At 46.0% G+C, this 19734-nt stretch overlaps 1 protein-coding gene across 3 annotated transcripts in view; it reads left to right on the forward strand.

Annotated features, from left to right (window-relative positions):
- fbxl17 (F-box and leucine-rich repeat protein 17) overlaps positions 1 to 19734 on the forward strand; it is an 898173-nt gene that overhangs the window by 479717 nt on the left and 398722 nt on the right. For all 3 annotated transcript variants that reach the window (XM_060931858.1, XM_060931857.1, XM_060931855.1), the window contains exon 7: positions 10042 to 10172. In XM_060931858.1, coding sequence (XP_060787841.1) covers positions 10042 to 10172 — 131 coding nt within the window. The remainder of the gene's footprint in view (positions 1 to 10041; positions 10173 to 19734) is intronic.

Below are 19734 nucleotides of genomic sequence, written 5' to 3' on the forward strand. Positions count from 1 at the left end.
GTGATCCGCGCGTTGGCATCCTTCATGCGGTGGAGCCACTGGAGGGGCGTGTGGTCCGAACAGAGGGTGAAAGGGCGCCCCAGCAGGTAGTACCGGAGGGCGAGGACCGCCCACTTGATGGCCAGACACTCTCTATGGTGCTGTAGTGCCCCTCACGCACCGACAGCTTCCTGCTGATGTACAGGACGGGGCGGTCCTCCCCCTCCACCTCCTGGGACAAAACCGCCCCCAGCCCTCTGTCTGACGCATCGGTCTGCAACATAAAGGGGAGAGAAAAGTCGGGGGAGTGTAAAAGTGGCCCCCCACACATTGCAGCCTTTACCTCAGAAAAAGCCCGCTGGCATTGCTCTGTCCACTGGACCGGATCTGGTGCCCCCTTTTTAGTGAGATCAGTGAGCGGGCTGGTGACGTCCGAATAGTTAGGTATAAACCTACAAAAATAGCCAGCCAGCCTCAGGAACTGTCTCACCCCCTTTTTGGTCTTGGGCCTCGGGCAGGCCGCAATTGCTGCGGTCTTGTTAATTTGGGGACGCACCTGCCCGTTGCCCAAGTGGAAGCCCAGATACCGTACTTCCACCCACCCAATCGCACACTTCTTCGGGTTGGCTGTGAGGCCCGCTCGCCTCAGCAACCTAAGGACGGCCCTTAGATGTTCGAGGTGCCTCGGCCAGTCATTACTATAGACGATGATGTCGTCAAGATAGGCAGCTGCATAGGTGGCATGGGGGCGGAGGACCCTGTCCAACAGCCGCTGAAACGTAGCGGGTGCCCCAAACAGCCCAAACGGAAGTGTGACAAATTGGTGTAAACCAAACGGTGTGGAAAAGGCCGTTTTTTCTCAAGATAGTGGAGTCAAGGGGATCTGCCAATATCCCTTCGTCAAATCCAGTGTCGAATAAAAGCGAGCAGTGCCGAGTCGATCGAGCAACTCATCAATACGAGGCATTGGGTACGCATCGAATTTAGACACCGCGTTGACTTTCCTATAGTCCACACAGAACCAGACCGACCCATCGGCCTTGGGTACCAAGACCCCCGGGCTGCTCCAGTCACTGTGGGACTCCTCGACGATGCCCATTTCAAGCATGGTCTCAAGCTCTTCCCGAACCACCTTTTTTTGTGTTCAGGTAGCCTGTAAGGGCGGCTACGCACTACCACCCCCGGGGGCATCTCTATGTGGTGCTCTATGAGGTTAGTGCGACTGGGCAGGGGCGAGAACACATCCGAAAACTCGGTCTGCAACTGGGCGACCTCCGTGAGTTGGGTCGGGGAGAGGTGGTCTCCACAGGGGACCGGAGAGGTACATGATGCCAATGCCCCTTTTTGAACCTCCGGTCCCAGCTCCGCCTTCTCCGGAACCATTGACACCAACGCCACGGGGACCTCCTCATTCCAGAGTTTAAGCAGATTGAGGTGGTAAATCTGTAGCCCCCCCCGTCCGTTCGCCTCACCTCGTTGTCAACGTCCCCGACTCGCCGTGTGACCTCAAAGGGTCCTTGCCACTTGGCGATCAATTTGGAGCTCGATGTGGGTAACAGTACGAGTACTTTATCTCCCGGTGTGAACTCCCTAAGGCGCGTACCCTTGTTGTACAAGCGGGCTTGCTGTTTTTGGGCCTGCCGCAAATTCTCCTGGGTTAGCTGGGTGAGCGTGTGGAGTTTTGCGCGCAGGTCCATAACGTATTGAATTTCGTTCTTACTTTGTGAAGGTCCCTCCTCCCAATTTTCCCACAGCACGTCTAGAATGCCGCGCGGCTTATGCCCATATAATAATTCGAACAGGGAGAACCCCGTGGAGGCTTGGGGGACCTCTCGCACTGAAAACAACAAGGGCTCGAGCCACTTATCCCAATTACGTGCGTCCTCACTTACGAGTTTTTTAATGATATTCTTGAGGGTGTGATTGAACCGTTCCACTAAACCGTCCGTTTGTGGGTGATGCACGCTGGTGCGGATCGGCTTAATCCCCAATAACCCATACAGTTCGCGCAGTGTCCGTGACATAAATGTGGTGCCTTGATCAGTCAGAATCTCTTTCGGGATTCCAACTCGGGAGATAACGCGGAAGAGCGCCTCTGCAATACTGCGTGCTGAGATATTGCGCAGAGGCACTGCTTCCAGGTATCGCGTTGCATAGTCCACCAGAACTAATATAAAGCGGTACCCTCGTGCTGACCGATCTAATGGCCCAACGAGATCCATCCCAATCCTTTCGAATGGGTCTCGATTAATGGTAGAGGGTGCAAAGGCGCTTTTGGAATGGCCGCTGGATTTACTAACTGGCATTCGCGGCACGCCGTACACCACCTACGAACATCGCTGTGAATCCCCGGCCAATAGAATCGGGCCATTATTCAGGCTAGTGTCTTATCCTACCCTAAGTGTCCAGCCATGGGATTAAAGTGAGCCTCCTGGAATACTAATTCCCGGCGGCTCTTTGGAATTAAAAGTTGCGTGACTTGCTCTTTAGTTTGAGTGTCCTGCGTCACTCGGTATAATCTATCCTTCATAATCGCAAAGTAGGGGAAGGACTGGGTGGCGTTCGGCGGGAGCGTTTGACCATCGATTACTCTCACTTGGTCAAACGCATGCCGCAGAGTCTCGTCTTGTGACTGCTCTAATGGGAAATCTGCGAGGGATTCCCCAACAGAGAGAGGAGGGGCCGGCGGGTCCTCACTCTGCCACGGAGATGATGTAGACGGCTCTGCAACAGCTGCTCCTGCCAAAGTGACACCGGGACCTCCCCCTGTTAAATGGCAGGACCCACTCTTTTCTAAGTGTGTCATTAAATCCCGAAATCCCAGCCAATCAGTCCCCAAAATTAAAGAGTGGGTAAGGCGAGGATTAACCGCCGCCTTCACTATAATTTTTTCCCCTCGGAAACAAATGTGGACCGACACCAAAGGGTAGCTGTGAACGTCCCCATGCACACACAACACCTTCACCCCCTGTGCTCCCCCCCAATGCCTCGTTTTGCACCAGGCTTTGGTGAATTGAGGTCTGATTACAACCAGAATCCACCAACGCCTGATATGTATCCCCTTGAATACTCACCAGTATGCGATACGCTCCGGCCCGATCGAGGGCGGCTTCTGGCATGTCGGGGATCTGAACCACCGCGCCCACCTCCATTGCCGTGCACTGCTGTTGGAGGTGGCCCGGTTCCCCGCAGCGCCAGCAAACCGGCCCGGGCTTCCTCTCTGCACTGGTGTTCAGGGGCTCACTCACCTGAGGGGGGGAGAGACAGACACAGAAGGGAAAAACAGGAGGGCACCGCGGGTGCGGCGGGCCGGCTGGGGTGGTGCCGGCCCCTGCCTCCGCAGTGGGGGAATGGGGCGAGGACGGGACACAGGAGGAGGGAGAGAGAGAGAAGAGGGGAGAAGAGAAGAGGCTGTCTGCTGTCCTGCCGCCGGAACAGCCGCCAAATGGTCCTCCGCCAGCTCGATGGCCTGATCCAGCGATGCCGGGCGGTGGCACTGGACCCACTCCGCGGTTCCTGTGGGCAAGCGTGCGATGAACTGCTCCAGCACCACCTGATCGACGATCTCCTCGGCGTCGCGGTTGTTGGCCCTCAGCCACTGCCAGCAGGCGTCCCGGAGTTGCTGGCCAAACGCGAACGGCCGGCCGACTTCCTCCAAACGCAGAGCGCGGAAGCGCTGGCACGCCCCACACGCTGGAGGATAGCCTGGCGAAGGTCCGCGTAGGCCAGCCGGCGGTCGGCGGGGAGCTGTAGCGCGGCCAGCTACGCCTTTCCTGTTAGGAGGGGGAGGAGGCGCGCCGTGCGCTGATCCATTGGCCACCCCGAGGTCTCCGCGACTTGCTCAAAGAGCGTGATGAAAGCCTCGGGGTCATCCTGTAGGCCCATCTTTGTCAGGGTGAGGGGGGACGGGCCCGCGGTGGAAGCGTCGGTTGTCCCCGCCGACGCGAGGAGGTGCCGGAATGCCTGTCGGTCCTCTTGTTGGGCCAACACCAGGACCTCGAAGCGCTGCTCCTGCTCCTTACGGAGCATGACTAGCGCCTGGTGCTGGCTTTGCTGGGCCGTGGTGAGGGCGTGGACCAGGTCGGCGAACGGGGAAGACTCCATGGGGTGGTTCGGCGTTGGTGCTCCAGCCCCAGGTTTCAGCACCACTGTGGCAGTTCTTGTGTATGGGCGGAGCACAGAAGACGGCAGGACAGAGCTCAGGTTGATAAACCGTTTTATTGTCACACTTTTCAGTCGTAACTTAGCTCGAAAACACAGACAGACACACACACAACAGGCGTCTGGTTCGGGGAAACTCCTCTGCTCTCTGCTCTCCCTCTTTAAATAGGGCACAGTCACTGGGAAGACACACACAAACGCAAGTTAATTGATGTCAGGTGTAGTGATTCTGCCACTTACCTTCCCTGACTCCGCCCTCCTGTCACAGACCGGCGCTTACCACACCCCTGCTGCCACACTCCATAATGTAAAAGTCACAAAAATAGAAGTCTATAGATTTTTGATTACTGATAAAGTTTGTATGAAAAAATAGGGTGCCTAATACTTTTGCACAGTACTGTATATTGTCATAAAAAGATAGAATGTATGCTTTCACGATGTGTTAAAAAAATAAGAGAAGAACAGGAACAAGACAGTATGGGTTTCCTCCAGGTTCTCTGGTTTCCTCCCACTTCCCAAAAACATGACTGATATTCTAAATAGCTTTTAAGTGTAAAGTAGTTTGTGTATCCTGCTGTGGACCGTTGTCCCATCCAGAGTGTATTCCTGCCTTGTGCCCAGTGTCTCTGGCCAGGATAAAACTGTTACTGAAAGAATGAACAGTAATCATTTCAGGTTCTGCGGTGCCTATATCAAACCAAGCTTAATTGCTTTAAAATGTCTTTATCAGCATTCTGAGCCAACAGAGATGCAGCTCTGTGCGGTAAGACTTGCGGAGGTGGCTTGTGTATTTACATCAACATAGAATGGTGCAGGAATTTGGTGCTAATCTCTGGTAATTGCTCATTGCTAGTGGAGTTTGGGACTGTTAGACGTAGACCGTTTTATTTACCATGTGAATTCACTTCCATATTCATAACCGGAGTTGACATTCCCCTCGGCGCTAATGCTAAGGAAGCTCTCTGTGCACTGTGCAGTGCTGTCAGCAAACTGCAGAATGTACACCCAGATGGACTGTTTATCATCGCCGGAGATTTCAACCATGCGAATCTTTCAAAGGATTTTTCGGGGGGGGGGGGGGGGGGGGGGGTCACACACTGACTGGCAGCCTGAGTACATTATGTAACAAAAAAGAATTACCATTGCTCGTTTTAGGTAGCTTAGAAACCGGCTCTTCCATTCTTGCTGTTTCTTCCATGTTTTCTTGATGTTGTGTTCTAGAAACGGCACACTAAAACTTAGCTTCAAAGCCACAAAATGCAATTTTGATGGAAAAAAAATATATAATAAATTGCTTACCTCTCTTCAGGTCAAAAGGAGGAGGAAAATTTTGCTTATTTTGACATGGCGAATTATTAACACGAGGAAATACTCGTAATTCACAACTAAAAAGACTGCAGGTACACTGGCAGCTTGACCATGCTTTCTAGTGCGATCGTGTTTTGCTTGCGCAGAACTCTGTCAGTCCCGCGCACCTTGGCTTGTGCACCTGAAGGCGTGCCTCGGGCTCGGTGCACGCCTAATGAGCTCCAGCATGCGTGCCGTTAACAAAAAGCACCTGTCTTTAATCAGTGAACTATGTTTGGGCTATTTAAGGACTGCGCCCATGCAAGGACGATGCGAAGTATTGCGCCGCGTCTAGTGTGCCTTACTGAGCCTTGTTTCCTGTCCCTGTCCTTGTTGATCGCCTGGTTTTTCGACTCCTGTTTCTCGTCCCTTGATCTTGTATAGTTTTGCCTCTGATACTTTTTCCGTGCCTCGATTGACCTCCTGCCTGTTTCCTTGATTACGACTTTGCCTGCTGTTACGGACTGTTTGCCTGTTGTGTGCGTTTCAGGCACTTTATGCTCATATCGCACTGTGTATTATTTAACATATCTGCACTTACATCTGCCTCTCCTTCACATACTCTGACAAACTGGATTTTTGCACCCAAACCACAGGAAGTCAAGGTTATAGAAACCCTAATGAGGCTGAGGTGATAATCTAGTTTAAAAAATTTTTTAGAAAAATTACAGTGGGCTCTTTTCTAATATTCTTATGCGGCTATTGACAAAATGTATGGTCCAACAAAGGGGGGGTCACGGGCACCCCAGGACCCCCCCCCCAGCTACGCCCCTGTACTGTCTCTAAGACCATCACCACTCGCCCCAACTAGAAGCTGTGGATTACTGCAGAGGTGCGTGCACTACTGAGGACCCGAGATGCTGCCTTCAGATCGAGCGACAGAGCAGCCCTGAGAGCAGCTAGGGCCAAACTGTCTTGGGCCATCAGAGTAGCAAAGCGTGCACACACCCAGAGAATCCACAGCCACTTCCAGAACAGTGGCGACACACGGCGCATGTGGCAGGGCATCCAGGCCATCACAAACTATAGGACAACACCACCTGCCTGTGACAGTGATGCCTCCTTCCAGATATGCTGAACAGCTTCTATACATGGTTTGAAGCACAGAACGGCGTGACAGCGAGGAAAATCATCCCTCCTCCCAATGACCAGGTGCTGTGTCTGACCACAGCCAACGTGAGGAAAACTCTACGCAGAATCAACCCATGGAAGGCTGCTGGACCAGACAACATTCCTGGTAAAGTGCTCAGAGGATGTGCGGACCAGCTGGCAGATGTTCTAACTGACATCTTCAACATCTCCCTGAGCAACTGCATCGTTCCTAAATGCTTCAAGACCACTACCATCATCCCCATGCTGAAGAAGTCTTCAGTGTCCTGCCTCAATGACTGTCGTCCTGTTGCACTCACCGTAATGAAGTGCTTCGAGAGGCTCATCATGAGGTACATAAAGACCCTGTTGCCTCCCTCACTGGACCCCCTGCAGTTCGCATATCGCTGTAACTAGTCCACAGATGATGCCGTAGCCACCACCCTTCATCTAGACCGTAGGCATCTAGACAACAAGTACACATATGTTCGAATGCTGTTCATTGACTTCAGTTCAGCATTCAACACAATCATCCCTCAGCAACTAATTGGAAAGCTGAGCCTGCTGGGCTTGAACACCTCCCTCTGCAACTGGATCCTGGATTTTCTGACTGAGAGACCTCAGTCAGCCCGGATTGGGAGCAGAACTTCCAGCACCACCAGCAGTGGACTGGGCCCTGGAACCCCCCAGGGCTGTGTGCTCAGTCCACTACTGTTCACTCTGCTGACTCACAACTGTGCAGCAACTCACAGCTTGAACCACATCATCAAGTTTGCTGATGACATGACTGTGGTGGGTCTCATCAGTAAGAATGATGAGTCAGCATACAGAGAGGCAGTGCAGCAGCTATCAGACTGGTGTAGAATCAACAACCTGTCTCTGAACACAGACAAAACAAAAGAGATGGTTGTTGACTTCAGAAGAACACGGAGTGACCACTCTCCACTGTACATCGACGGCTCACTCATGGAGAACATCAAGAGCACCAAATTCCTCAGTGTTCATCTGGCAGAGAACCTCAGCTGGTCCCTCAACACCAGCTGAGGGACCAGGTGAGGTCAAGAAAGCTCAGCAGTGTCTCTACTTCCTATGGAGGCTGAGGAAAACACATCACCCATCCTCACAATATTCTACAAGAGCGACTATTGAGAGCATTCTGAGCAGCTGCATCATGGTCTGGTTTGGGAATTGCATCGTCTTGGATCGCAAGACCCTACAGCGTATAGTGAGGACAGCTGAGATGATCATCGGAGTCTCTCTTCCCTCTATCACGGACATTTACACCACATGCTGCATCTGGAAAGCCACCAGCATCGTGGCCGACCCCCACACACTTCTCACACCCTCCTGCTGTCTGGAGAAAGATACCGAAGCATTTGGGCCTTCACAGCCAGACTCTAACAGTTTCTTCCCATGTGCCATCAGACTCCTCAACTCTGAGGGACTGGACTGATTCTCACGGACTGTTGATCACACCACTCCCCATTGCAGTATTGCACAGTGGACAGTATTGCACTGTTGCTTACAGTGGTTACAATGTATCTCTCTCACTCAGTCTCACTCTCACACACACACACACACACACACACACACACACTCTCTCTCTCTCAAGGTTTACATTTATTTATTTATTTATTTATTTATTTATTCCATTTTCATACACTACTTCAATTCCTCATGCCATCTGACTCCTCAACTCGGACTGATTCTCACGGACTGTTGAACATACCACTCACACTGCAATCGCATGCACAAAGTTTACATTTATTTATTTCCTTTCATATACTACCTCAGTATGCACACTCAGCTCTGCACCTTATGTTGCTTGTGTCTGCACTTTATATTGTTTGTTAATTTATTGTCCGTTTATTGTTTGTCTATTGTGTCTACTGTCTGCAGTGTTTGTGTATTGTGTCTACTGTCTGCAGTGTTGCACTCTTGCACTTTGTTGTTTTATGTAGATTTGTAGTCCTGTGAGGTTTAATGTAGTACCATGGTCCTGGAGAAATGTGGTTTCATTTCAACTGTGTACTGTACCAACTGTATATGGTTGAAATGACAAATAAAAAGACCTTGACCTTGGTATGTGCATAGCAGGGTGTTTTACCTGAATCGGGCTCTAATTAGCCCTCATCAAAATTGATTGGAATTCTACTCTAGCCTTCGTATTTAATTTGAGCTGTGATTGCAGGGTGGGAAATTTATGAAAGCAAGTGAAGCCTGTCTGTTATTAAGCAGAAAAATCCTGTTGTATTACTTCTCGGGTCCTGGGCTTCTTCTCCATGCCGTTAAGTGTTAATGAACCATTAAGTTCCAGTCATTACACAGATTTCATAGGACTCTGGTTATTTTTCCCGGATCATCAGTGTAACTGTGTATGCTTATGAGTAAGATTCCCCCCACCACCCCTTTACTAAACTGAATTTTTCTCTCAACACATTAGTCTGTTCATTATACCAAATGTTTGCTTTGAAGAAATTCATGACTTCCTCATGTCATGTCATTGTCATGACTTCATGACAAATCTCTAAATGGTACAGGGCCCAATTACCTCTCTGATATGTTGCAGCGGCCTAACCCAATCAGATCTACCAGATCGCAACAGAAAAATTTACTATTAAAACCAGTTGTTAAAACAAAGTGTGGTGAAGCAGCTTTTAGCTACTATGCAGTACAGCTATGGAACCAACTGCCAGAGGACATTAAAAATGCTCCTGCTGTTGGCAGCTTCAAATCTAGGTTAAAGACCAAGCTGTTTTCAGATGCTTTCTGTTAAATAATTAATATTTTTACATTTTTTATAATCTTTACTTTCTCTGCATGTTTTAAATTTACTTTAACTTTATTCTATTTTATTCTGCTAGTTTTTTTTCCCTTTCTCTTTCTTTTTCTCCTTTTTCTTTTTGGCATTTTAATATTTTATTTCTACTATTGTTTAATTCTTATTATTTTCTTTTAATTCTTTTAATTCTTTTAATTAATTATTTTAGAATAAAGATAAAATTATTTTATGTAATTTTATTTCTCTATTGTTTACTGTTTTTGTTTTTACTTCTGTAAAGCACATTGAACTGCCATTGTGTATGAAATGTGCTATATAAATAAACTTGCCTTGCCTTCCAGGGGAATTGTGCAGGCCATGCTGATGTTTGTGTTGTCTGGACAACATATTGCAATTATCTAGTAAGGTACTTGCAAAGTGCCTTGTGTTTCATGGGAAGTAAAATGAAGATGCCCAGAATAACAAAACATTAAATTTATATGTTGTTTTTATGAAGCTAATTTACAGCACAGTTGGCCTAATATACAATGTACATTAATTGTACAGTTTCCCTATATTATAGATCTTCTGACTTGTTTTATTTTCTAGTAGTGAATGGAAAATAAAGTATACAGACTGTGTGTGTGGGAGCAAGACAGTGAGTTATTAACCTTAGAATGTGTATGATGTTATATTCTCCGTAGCTGCGGAACCTGAGTAGTCTGGATCTCCGGCACATCTCTGAACTGAACAACGAGACAGTAATGGAGGTGGTGAGAAACTGCCGGAACCTCAGCTCCCTCAACCTCTGCCTCAACTGGAGCATCAATGATAGGTATGTAATTCACACGAGCACCATTGTCATATGGTCAAAAGTGAACCCAGCACTAATCAACAGCATTCACTGATGCATTCGAAATATGAAACAAGCTGTGAGTGCACACGCTGACTGCCTGCAGGGAAGCATTCAATCCTGACATTATGACAGATGATAAAGTATTCTTTTTATATATATATATATATATATATATATATATATATATATATATATATATATATGTGTGTGTATAATTAAACAGGTAATGGGGAATTGTGATCCAGACAATGCACTGTCAGGAAAACCTGCATTCTGACTATGTACTTTATGAGTACAGATTTGCTCATGGAACCACAAAGTGGGACAATTTTGAACTTTCATGTAGGACGATATAAATGATGCTGCTAGTTGGTCAAGACCATCGCTCAAAACTTGTACCACCTTGTAAAATTGTCAACAGTTGCTATTTCATTTGATTGACCTTTATCAAGGTAAGTGACACTTTTGTTTAAAAAAGGTAATTGAACTGTTTAAGCCTGCAGCATTGCATTCTTATAATTATTATTATTTAATTTGAGAGGCCACTTTGAGTACATTTTTAAAGGGTAACCACAGCGAAAACTAAACCTATGCTAGAAATATTACACGTTTTGCGGAAATGCATTTTGACTGCTCTGTATCGTCACACTATGTCGCATAAAGGAGTGCTTTATAGTTTTTTTGTATTCCTCCTCACTTCAGGGTGCAGCCATATTGCTATTTTGTGGGCGGTGTCAAAGGTCAGCATGATGTAGTATCGTTGATTAGGTTTCCTGTATTTTGATTGGCTCATTGCTTCTGACACCGTGATGTAGCCAGTTGTACAAAACATTGCTGAGAAATGTGCAAAGCATATGGTTGCAAAAATAATGCGTGATAATAAGGGAATGCATTTTTTCTGTGTTCCATTGCCAACAACTAAGCAACGTAAATGACTTGCTAAACAGTAGCTACGCAACTTGGGAACAGGTTACACTTTAGAAACACTTTCCTTTGGTAGAAATTCTATTGTTTATGAGGACCATTTTGAGCCCAGTTGCTTTGAAAGATATCTTCAGGCTCTTGGAATCTTTTGGACTACGCAGATTGCATTAGACTCAAACCCAATGCTGTGCCAACAATATTCCAACACCATCCATGGAAAAGGGATTCAGGTCATGCAAGCTGATTAGCTAGAATAGTATAGACTAATTAATATATATATAATATATACCAGCTGCTTACCAATTTATGAGTTCTCCATCTGGTGCTGTCCCTCTCGCATCAGGCTCCCATGCTATCATACTACATGCTACACACAGGCTATCATGTTCTGTATATAGTCCATTTCCAGTGCAGGCTTGTGTGTGACTTACGCTTCCAAACCGGGTTTATCCGTGAAACAGTTCAATGACTGAGCCTGTATTATATCGCAAAGTCCATGCTCTTTACAACAAACACATTCAGTGTTAGTTTTCTGCTTGGCACACTTTCCCCATCGGCACCAGATAGCTACCGAACCTTTTTTTCTGCTTTCCTGACTTTGTGCTTGCAAAGCACCACCAATTTCATCATTAGAATCATCTGAATCGCTTCTGAAATCATTGAGCAGATGTGGTTTGTCCTTTTTCCGAGGTTCATACAGATATCTGGTTTCTCCGCTGTCCATACTGACTTGAAGATGACTCTTTTTCACCTGATTAAATCCAGGTTCACAAACATGTTTATATCGGCTACACTTAACTTCCAGTACCTGACTATCAGCAAATTTATGTCACATCCTGGATGCCATATTGGTTGCCCATGTGCAAAAAGCTTGATGTGCTTTTGGACTTAAAGCTACTTCTGATAGCTAGTCAGGTGTACTTGTGTGCACATCACTTTGAAAGCTCACACAGCACACTTTTTTTTTTAAACACTTGTAGAAAAAGCAATGAAACGTGTACAGTGTTTTTGTAAAAATGATGAGTCTCAGGGTTTGGTAATTTTTTTTCTTTCTTTTTTTGTGTATTAGAGTAGGGGTTCTCAACTTTTTCTACTTTGAGGCCCACCTATTCATACTTGTAATGAGTCAGGGCCCATTAAAAAAGATCCCCAATTATTTTGGCTCATCTATTCTATTAGAGTCTAATAATATATTGTAAAGTGTATGAATGGAATGCAACATCACTCCCTGTTACAGATGGGAGCCCAGGAATTAAATAAATACAATAAAAACAAACTGTATTCAATCATAGATATTGTATTTAAAACTGTATGGTTGTGCCAGAAGCCAACATAAAACCATGCATGCAGGGCATTCTCAGTCAAAAGGGATTAATGATCCAAAAGTGGAGTCTGGGCGATTAACACGAGAACTTATTGCCATGTTTGTGTACAGCAAACAAGCAAGTTATTAAAACCAAGAAGTACACTTAAAAGAAGTGGATATAGAAACCACTCAATGAGAGAGATCCTTACACATTATCAAAGAATGATTTTTCCTATGAGTTGGAAAATTATCCATCCGTTGAGTTCCCTGACATCTCAAACTACCTGGTGCTGCAGACATCGTTCTACACGGACAAACAGATGAAAACCTGGAAGAGCATGGAGGCGAACAACTTTTTATATGTGGTTGGGTTAAAAATCTGGGGATCAGGACACTACAAGATAGACGGCAGTAGATGGATCTAAGTGCAGGAAGAGTGTTTATTAGCAGGTGTGATATTTACAAAAAAACACAAATGAAAGTAAAGCAGAATCATAAAGCAGAGTATTTAAACAGCATTATATACATGGCTAGAAACAAACGTGACAGTGATAATGATGACACTTTGCAGTGCCTCTATGAAAACAGAGTCCGTATCTGCTGATTATGCTCAAATCAGTATCAGGTGTTTCCCATAATGACTGGGTCCCAAGTATGCACACACAGTGCTTTATGAGTGAGCGTGGCCTCTTGAGCTGCGCCAGACTCAAGCCTGCAAAGGTGTGACAGTCAAGGGTTCGCCTGCTGTGACCACAACTTTTAGTTCACGTGTATATCACCATGCATCTCCACCAAAATGCCTAATTTTCATCGATAGCCCAACACAAAGCATTGCGAGCTGCAATGTGACCGTAGCTTAATGAGGCGGATGTAACGTCGGATGCAACCCAGCAATTGTACCCTACTGCAAGTGAAAATTAGATTCAACTTGGGGAAAAAATTCTCAGCCCACTAGATGGCGCTTCAGGGCCCACTAATGGGCCGCGGCCCAGTGGTTAAGAAACACTGCATTAGAGGGAACTATTCCATATGGTGCAATTTTAAAGGCACGTGCATCAAACACGGCCATTAATCAAGCACTTTCATCATTAATTTCAATATTGACAAGCAAGGATTTTGCATAAACTGAGTTCCAAGTATTAGAATAATTATTGATTTAAAAACAAACAAGCAAACAAAGCAAGCACTAATTCATTATGTAGGTGTAGCTGTTACTTACCTATCTACACTAACGTCAGCAAAGCTCTTCACACAAAATTGTGTGTTTTGCTTGACTGGTACCAGTGAAAGAATGAGAAATGAAGTAAGCATGGTAAAAAAAATTGCACTGAAACATGGTTTTGAGAGTATTGAAATTATAGCCTCAAATCCCACCAATTCTCATAGTTATTACTTTTGTGTAGTTTTATTTTTAAATCTAGTAATTGCTTTCAGCTCTCGATGACATAGCGAGTTGCATCAAATATTGCCTTTTATCACATATTTAAATTATATTTATAATGGTTCAAAATGACATACTTTATTGACTTAAGAAACAAAACAATTTACATGAACTCCGTGGGGAATCTACTTGAATGCTGATTTATAGGTCGTAGTTGAATGGACATCTAATGAAACGCACGATTCGCGGTCACTTCTCAGCCTAGTATTACTATTTAAAGCACTTGCGACAAAATAAAATTGTTGATTGGCAATAAGTTATAAAATAAAATAAACTATTAGCAGCAGTAGTTTGTTAGAGGATGAAGGGAAAGTATTTTGATAGCTTGTCAAAATTTGGTTTCTGTGGTTGTCCTGTTTTGACAGCAGTTATTGTTCCATTCGTGAATCCTTACCCTTATACATGTGGCAGATGCAGAGTTGTTGCGCCCCCCCCCCCCTTTTTTTCTTTAAATTAAATAGACTTCTGTTCCACATCTGGGTTGAGAAACAGCCAAACAATATCTCTGTCTATTTTACAATATTACTATCTATTTATGCTGTGGTCATAAATAGACAGTAATAAATGGCTAGAGGACGGTCACCACACTGTGCATGAAAAAAGATATTTAAAAGTTAGTGTTTTAACTGCATACCTACAAGACGCACCAACAAGGTGGGTGTGTCTAATGAAGTAGCATAAACACAGTTTAAAAACCTGAGTGACTGGGGGCGTCGTGGCTCAGGTGGTTAAGGCGCCATACCATGAATGCGGGCGACCCGGGTTCGATTCCGGCCCGAGGTCATTTCCCGATCCCTTCCCGTCTCTCTCTCTCCCGCTCATTTCCTGTCTCTACACTGTCCTATCCAATAAAGGTGTAAAAAGCCCAAAAAAATATCTTTAAAAAAAATAAAAACCTGAGTGACATGGCGATACCTAGTCTCAATGCCTGACACTTCTTCCAGCACACACCATCATTTCAGTGTCACTGCTGTGCTGAGAATGATGCAAGCAGTGCTCCTGTGATGATTCCTTTTCTACTGATAGGTAGTGAAGAGGGAGTAGGCCATCAATTAATCCTACAATTAATAATTATACAGCTGCTAAGGTGAAGTTGTCAAAATGGTCAGCGTGTGCAGATACAAAGTAGATGTACCTAATAAACTGGCAAGTGGGTTTATGTATGTATACGTATATGAGCCTCTGTCTGGGGTCAACTGTACAAAGTACTGGTGAGTGCAGAAGAGAAGTGAAGAACAGAGGTTGGAATGGATGTAGGAGAGTGTCAGGAGTGATTTGTGACAGAAGGTTGCCAGCAAGAGTGAAAGGAAAAGTGTACAAGACAGTAGTAAGAGCAGCGATCTTGTATGGTTTGAAGACAGTGGCACTGAAAAAAAGCCAGGAGGCTGAACTGGAGGTAGCAGAGCTGAAGATGCTGAGATGATGTCACTGGGAGTGACAAAGTTGGACAGGATTAGAAACAAGAATATTAGAGGGACAGCACATGTAGGACGACTTGGAGACAAAGTGAGAGAGACAAGATTGAGATGGTTTGAGCATGTATAGAGGAGAGATCCAGGGTATATTGGGAAAAGAATGCTGGAGATGGAGTTGCCAGGTAGAAGGAAAAGAGGAAGACCAAAGATGAGATTTATGGATGTGGTGAAGGACGACATGAGGACGGTTGGTGTGGCAGAAGACGACATGCAGGACAGGAGGAGATGGAGAGACATTATCTGCTGTGGATACAGCTGAAAGAAGAAAACATACAGTGGGGAAAAAAAGTATTTAGTCAGTCACCAATTATGCAAGTTCTCCCACTTAAAAAGATGAGAGAGGCCTGTAATTTTCATCATAGGTATACCTCAACTATGAGAGACAAAATGAGAAAAAAAATCCAGAAAATCACATTGTCTGATTTTTAAATAATTTATTTGCAAATTATGGTGGAAAATAAGTATTTGGTCAATAACAAAAGTTCATCTCAATACTTTGTTATATACCCTTTGTTGGCAATGACAGAGGTCAAACGTTTTCTGTAAGTCTTCACAAGGTCTTCACACACTGTTGCTGGTATTTTGGCCCATTCCTCCATGCAGATCTCCTCTAGAGCAGTGATGTTTTGGGGCTGTTGCTGGGCAACACGGACTTTCAGCTCCCTCCAAAGATTTTCTATGGGGTTGAGATCTGGAGACTGGCTAGGCCACTCCAGGACCTTGAAATGTTTCTTACAAAGCCACTCCTTCATTGCCCAGGCGGTGTGTTTGGGATCATTGTCATGCTGAAAGACCCAGCCACGTTTCATCTTCAATGCCCTTGCTGATGGAAGGAGGTTTTCACTCAAAATCTCATGATACATGGCCCCATTCATTCTTTCCTTTACACGGATCAGTCGTCCTGGTCCCTTTGCAGAAAAACAGCCCCAAAGCATGATGTTTCCACCCCCATGCTTCACAGTAGGTATGGTGTTCTTTGGATGCAACTCAGCATTCTTTCTCCTCCAAACACGACAAGTTGAGTTTTTACCAAAAAGTTCTAGTTTGGTTTCATCTGACCATATGACATTCTCCCAATCCTCTTCTGGATCATCCAAATGCTCTCTAGCAAACTTCAGACGGGCCTGGACATGTACTGGCTTAAGCAGGGGGACACGTCTGGCACTGCAGGATTCGAGTCCCTGGCGGTGTAGTGTGTTACTGATGGTAGCCTTTGTTACTTTGGTCCCAGCTCTCTGCAGGTCATTCACTAGGTCCCCCTGTGTGGTTCTGGGATTTTTGCTTACCGTTCTTGTGATCATTTTGACCCCACGGGGTGGAGCCCCAGATCGAGGGAGATTATCAGTGGTCTTGTATGTCTTCCATTTTCTAATAATTGCTCCCACAGTTGATTTCTTCACACTAAGCTGCTTACCTATTGCAGATTCAGTCTTCCCAGCCTGGTGCAGGTCTACAATTTTGTTTCTGGTGTCCTTTGACAGCTCTTTGGTCTTGGCCATAGTGGAGTTTGGAGTGTGACTGTTTGAGGTTGTGGACAGGTGTCTTTTATACTGATAACGAGTTCAAACAGGTGCCATTAATACAGGTAACGAGTGGAGGACAGAGGAGCCTCTTAAAGAAGTTGTTATAGGTCTGTGAGAGCCAGAAATCTTGCTTGTTTGTAGGTGACCAAATACTTATTTTACCGAGGAATTTACCAGTTAATTCATTAAAAATCCTACAATGTGATTTCCTGGATTCTTTCCCCCCATTCTGTCTCTCATAGTTGAAGTGTACCTATGATGAAAATTACAGGCCTCTCTCATCTTTTTAAGTGGGAGAACTTGCACAATTGGTGGCTGACTAAATACTTTTTTGCCCCACTGTATATGGGCCTCTAGTCTGTCACTCGTCAGATGTATCTGAAATCATTTTGAGCTGTGGGGAAGGTAAATACTTTTGTATAGAACTCTGGACAATATGGTAGTATGGTATTGATATTGTGCTAAGTTATGTCTCAATATGTTTTTCTGTCATATTGCATTATTGTGGTGTGTGTGTGTGTGTGTGTGTGTGTGTGTGTGTGTGTGTGTGTGTGTGTGTGTGTGCATTTTTATTTTATTTTAAATAATTTTTGTAGACCTTTAATTGAAGTATCATTACTTTCAGTGTTTCACAGGTTCCATTCCATTAATGACATTAATCAGACACTCTTATCCAGAAGAACATATAGCATATTCATACCAAGGTTAGGTGCCTTGCTCAAGGGCACCTCAGCCATTCCTGCTAGTCCAGGGAAACAAATCGGCAATCTTTTGGTCCCAAAGTTGCTTCTCTAACCTTTAGGCTTCCCCATGTTCAAAGAACCCCAGGTTCTTTAAAGTGCAACACTATTAGCAGAATTTGGTGCTTTGTTCCCAGATTTATACATTATGATATATATTGTGCGGCATAGAAATGTCTTTCTCATCTCATTCTCATCTCATTATCTCTAGCCGCTTTATCCTTCTACAGGGTCGCAGGCAAGCTGGAGCCTATCCCAGCTGACTACGGGCGAAAGGCGGGGTACACCCTGGACAAGTCGCCAGGTCATCACAGGGCTGACACATAGACACAGACAACCATTCACACTCACATTCACACCTACGGTCAATTTAGAGTCACCAGTTAACCTAACCTGGATGTCTTTGGACTGTGGGGGAAACCGGAGCGAAATGTCTTTCTGTCATATGATATTTTTGTCATATCAACCCACAACTAATAGAATTTTCCACTATTCAGCGGAACCTAAAGATCAGTTCACTTCAGCTGCCTTGATTTACTGATACGAGAGTATTCATGACCTGGAGGCCTGAAGATTTCTGCCTTTGTGTCAGTAGGTGACTGTGGATGGCTGCTCATTTTCCTATGGCTGTCAGTTTGTTTGTTTTTTCCATGTATCTGGTTGTGTAGTGCTTTTCTATGTTTTTGAACGGTAAGCTGTTGAATATAATGTTTGCTTTGATAGCAGACCACCCACAAAACTATTTCATTCAACAGGAAGTAATATAACAGAATTGACTCTACAGCTTCCTGAAAATGACTTTGAATTCTTGTGTGGTCAGAACTAGATAAAAAGATCATACCCTGTTGTAGAGCACCAAAGTGAGCTGCATTATTCATTTCAGCCTCACATTCATGTCATGCTTTTTAAATCGGGTTATTTTCAGCATGGATATTGGGTGAAGAGAGCGTAGCCTCGGCTGTTGAGTATCACTGAGCTGACCACTTTTAGGTGCTTTTATTATATAGCCTCATAGAGAGCAGAGAACTCTTTTAGCCTTGGACCTCTTCAGAGCCCTCACCACACTGCAAACTAAACTCTTTGAAAAGGACTTTTTAAACAGTTTGTTCCCTGTGAATGCTTTTATTAATTAATTAATTAATTAATTAGTGTGGCAGCGGGGGCGTGGTCAAGCGCCGGTCTGTGACAGGAGGGCGGAGTTGGGGAAGGTAAGTGGCAGAATCGCTTCACCTGAGTGTCATTAACCTGTGTTTTGTGTGTGTTCTCCCCAGTAAACCGCCCTACTTAAGGAGGGAAAGGGAGAGCGGAAGGGAGCTTCTTCCCCGGCAGAGCCGACAGTGTGTGTGTGTGTCTCTCTGCCTACTTGGTTTAAAAACATTGTTAGACTGAAAAGTTCGGCAATAAAGCCTTCTGAAAACCCTTGATCTCTGTCCTGCCGTCCTCTGTGCTCCACCCACACGCTATTCGCGCTACAGTGGTGCTGAAACCCGGGACAAGGTGGAACATCAGTCCTGCAGCCCCATGGAATCCTCCCCGTTCGCGGACTTGGTCCACGCCCTCGCCACGGCTCAGCAGAGCCAGCACCAGGCACTCGTCACGCTCCGGAAGGAGCAGGAGCTCCGCTTCGAAGCCCTGGTGCTGGCTCAACAGGAAGATCGAGAGGCGTTCCGGCGTCTCCTCGCATCGGCGGGGTCCACCAGCGCCCCGGCCGCAGGCCCGTCTCCCCTCACCTTAACTACGATGGGCCCGCAGGATGACCCCGAGGCTTTCATCACGTTGTTCGAGCAGGTCGCAGAAGCCTCGGGGTGGCCGATGGAGCAGCGCGCGGCGCGCCTCCTCCCCCTCCTGACGGGAGAGGCGCAGCTGGCCGCACTACAGCTCCCCGCCGATCGCCGGCTGGCCTACGCCGACCTTCGCCGGGCTGTCCTCCAGCGCGTGGGGCGCACGCCGGAGCAGCAGCACCAGCGCTTCCGCGCGCTGCGGATGGAGGAAGTCGGCAGCCCGTTCACGTTCGGCCAGCAGCTCCGGGACGCCTGCTGGCGGTGGCTGAGGGCCGAAGATCGCGATGCCGAGGGAATCATCGACCAGGTGGTGCTGGAACAGTTCACCGCCCGCTTACCAGCCGGAACCGC

Source organism: Neoarius graeffei, chromosome 10 (genome assembly GCF_027579695.1).
Source record: "Neoarius graeffei isolate fNeoGra1 chromosome 10, fNeoGra1.pri, whole genome shotgun sequence".
Taxonomy (NCBI): Eukaryota; Metazoa; Chordata; class Actinopteri; order Siluriformes; family Ariidae; genus Neoarius; species Neoarius graeffei.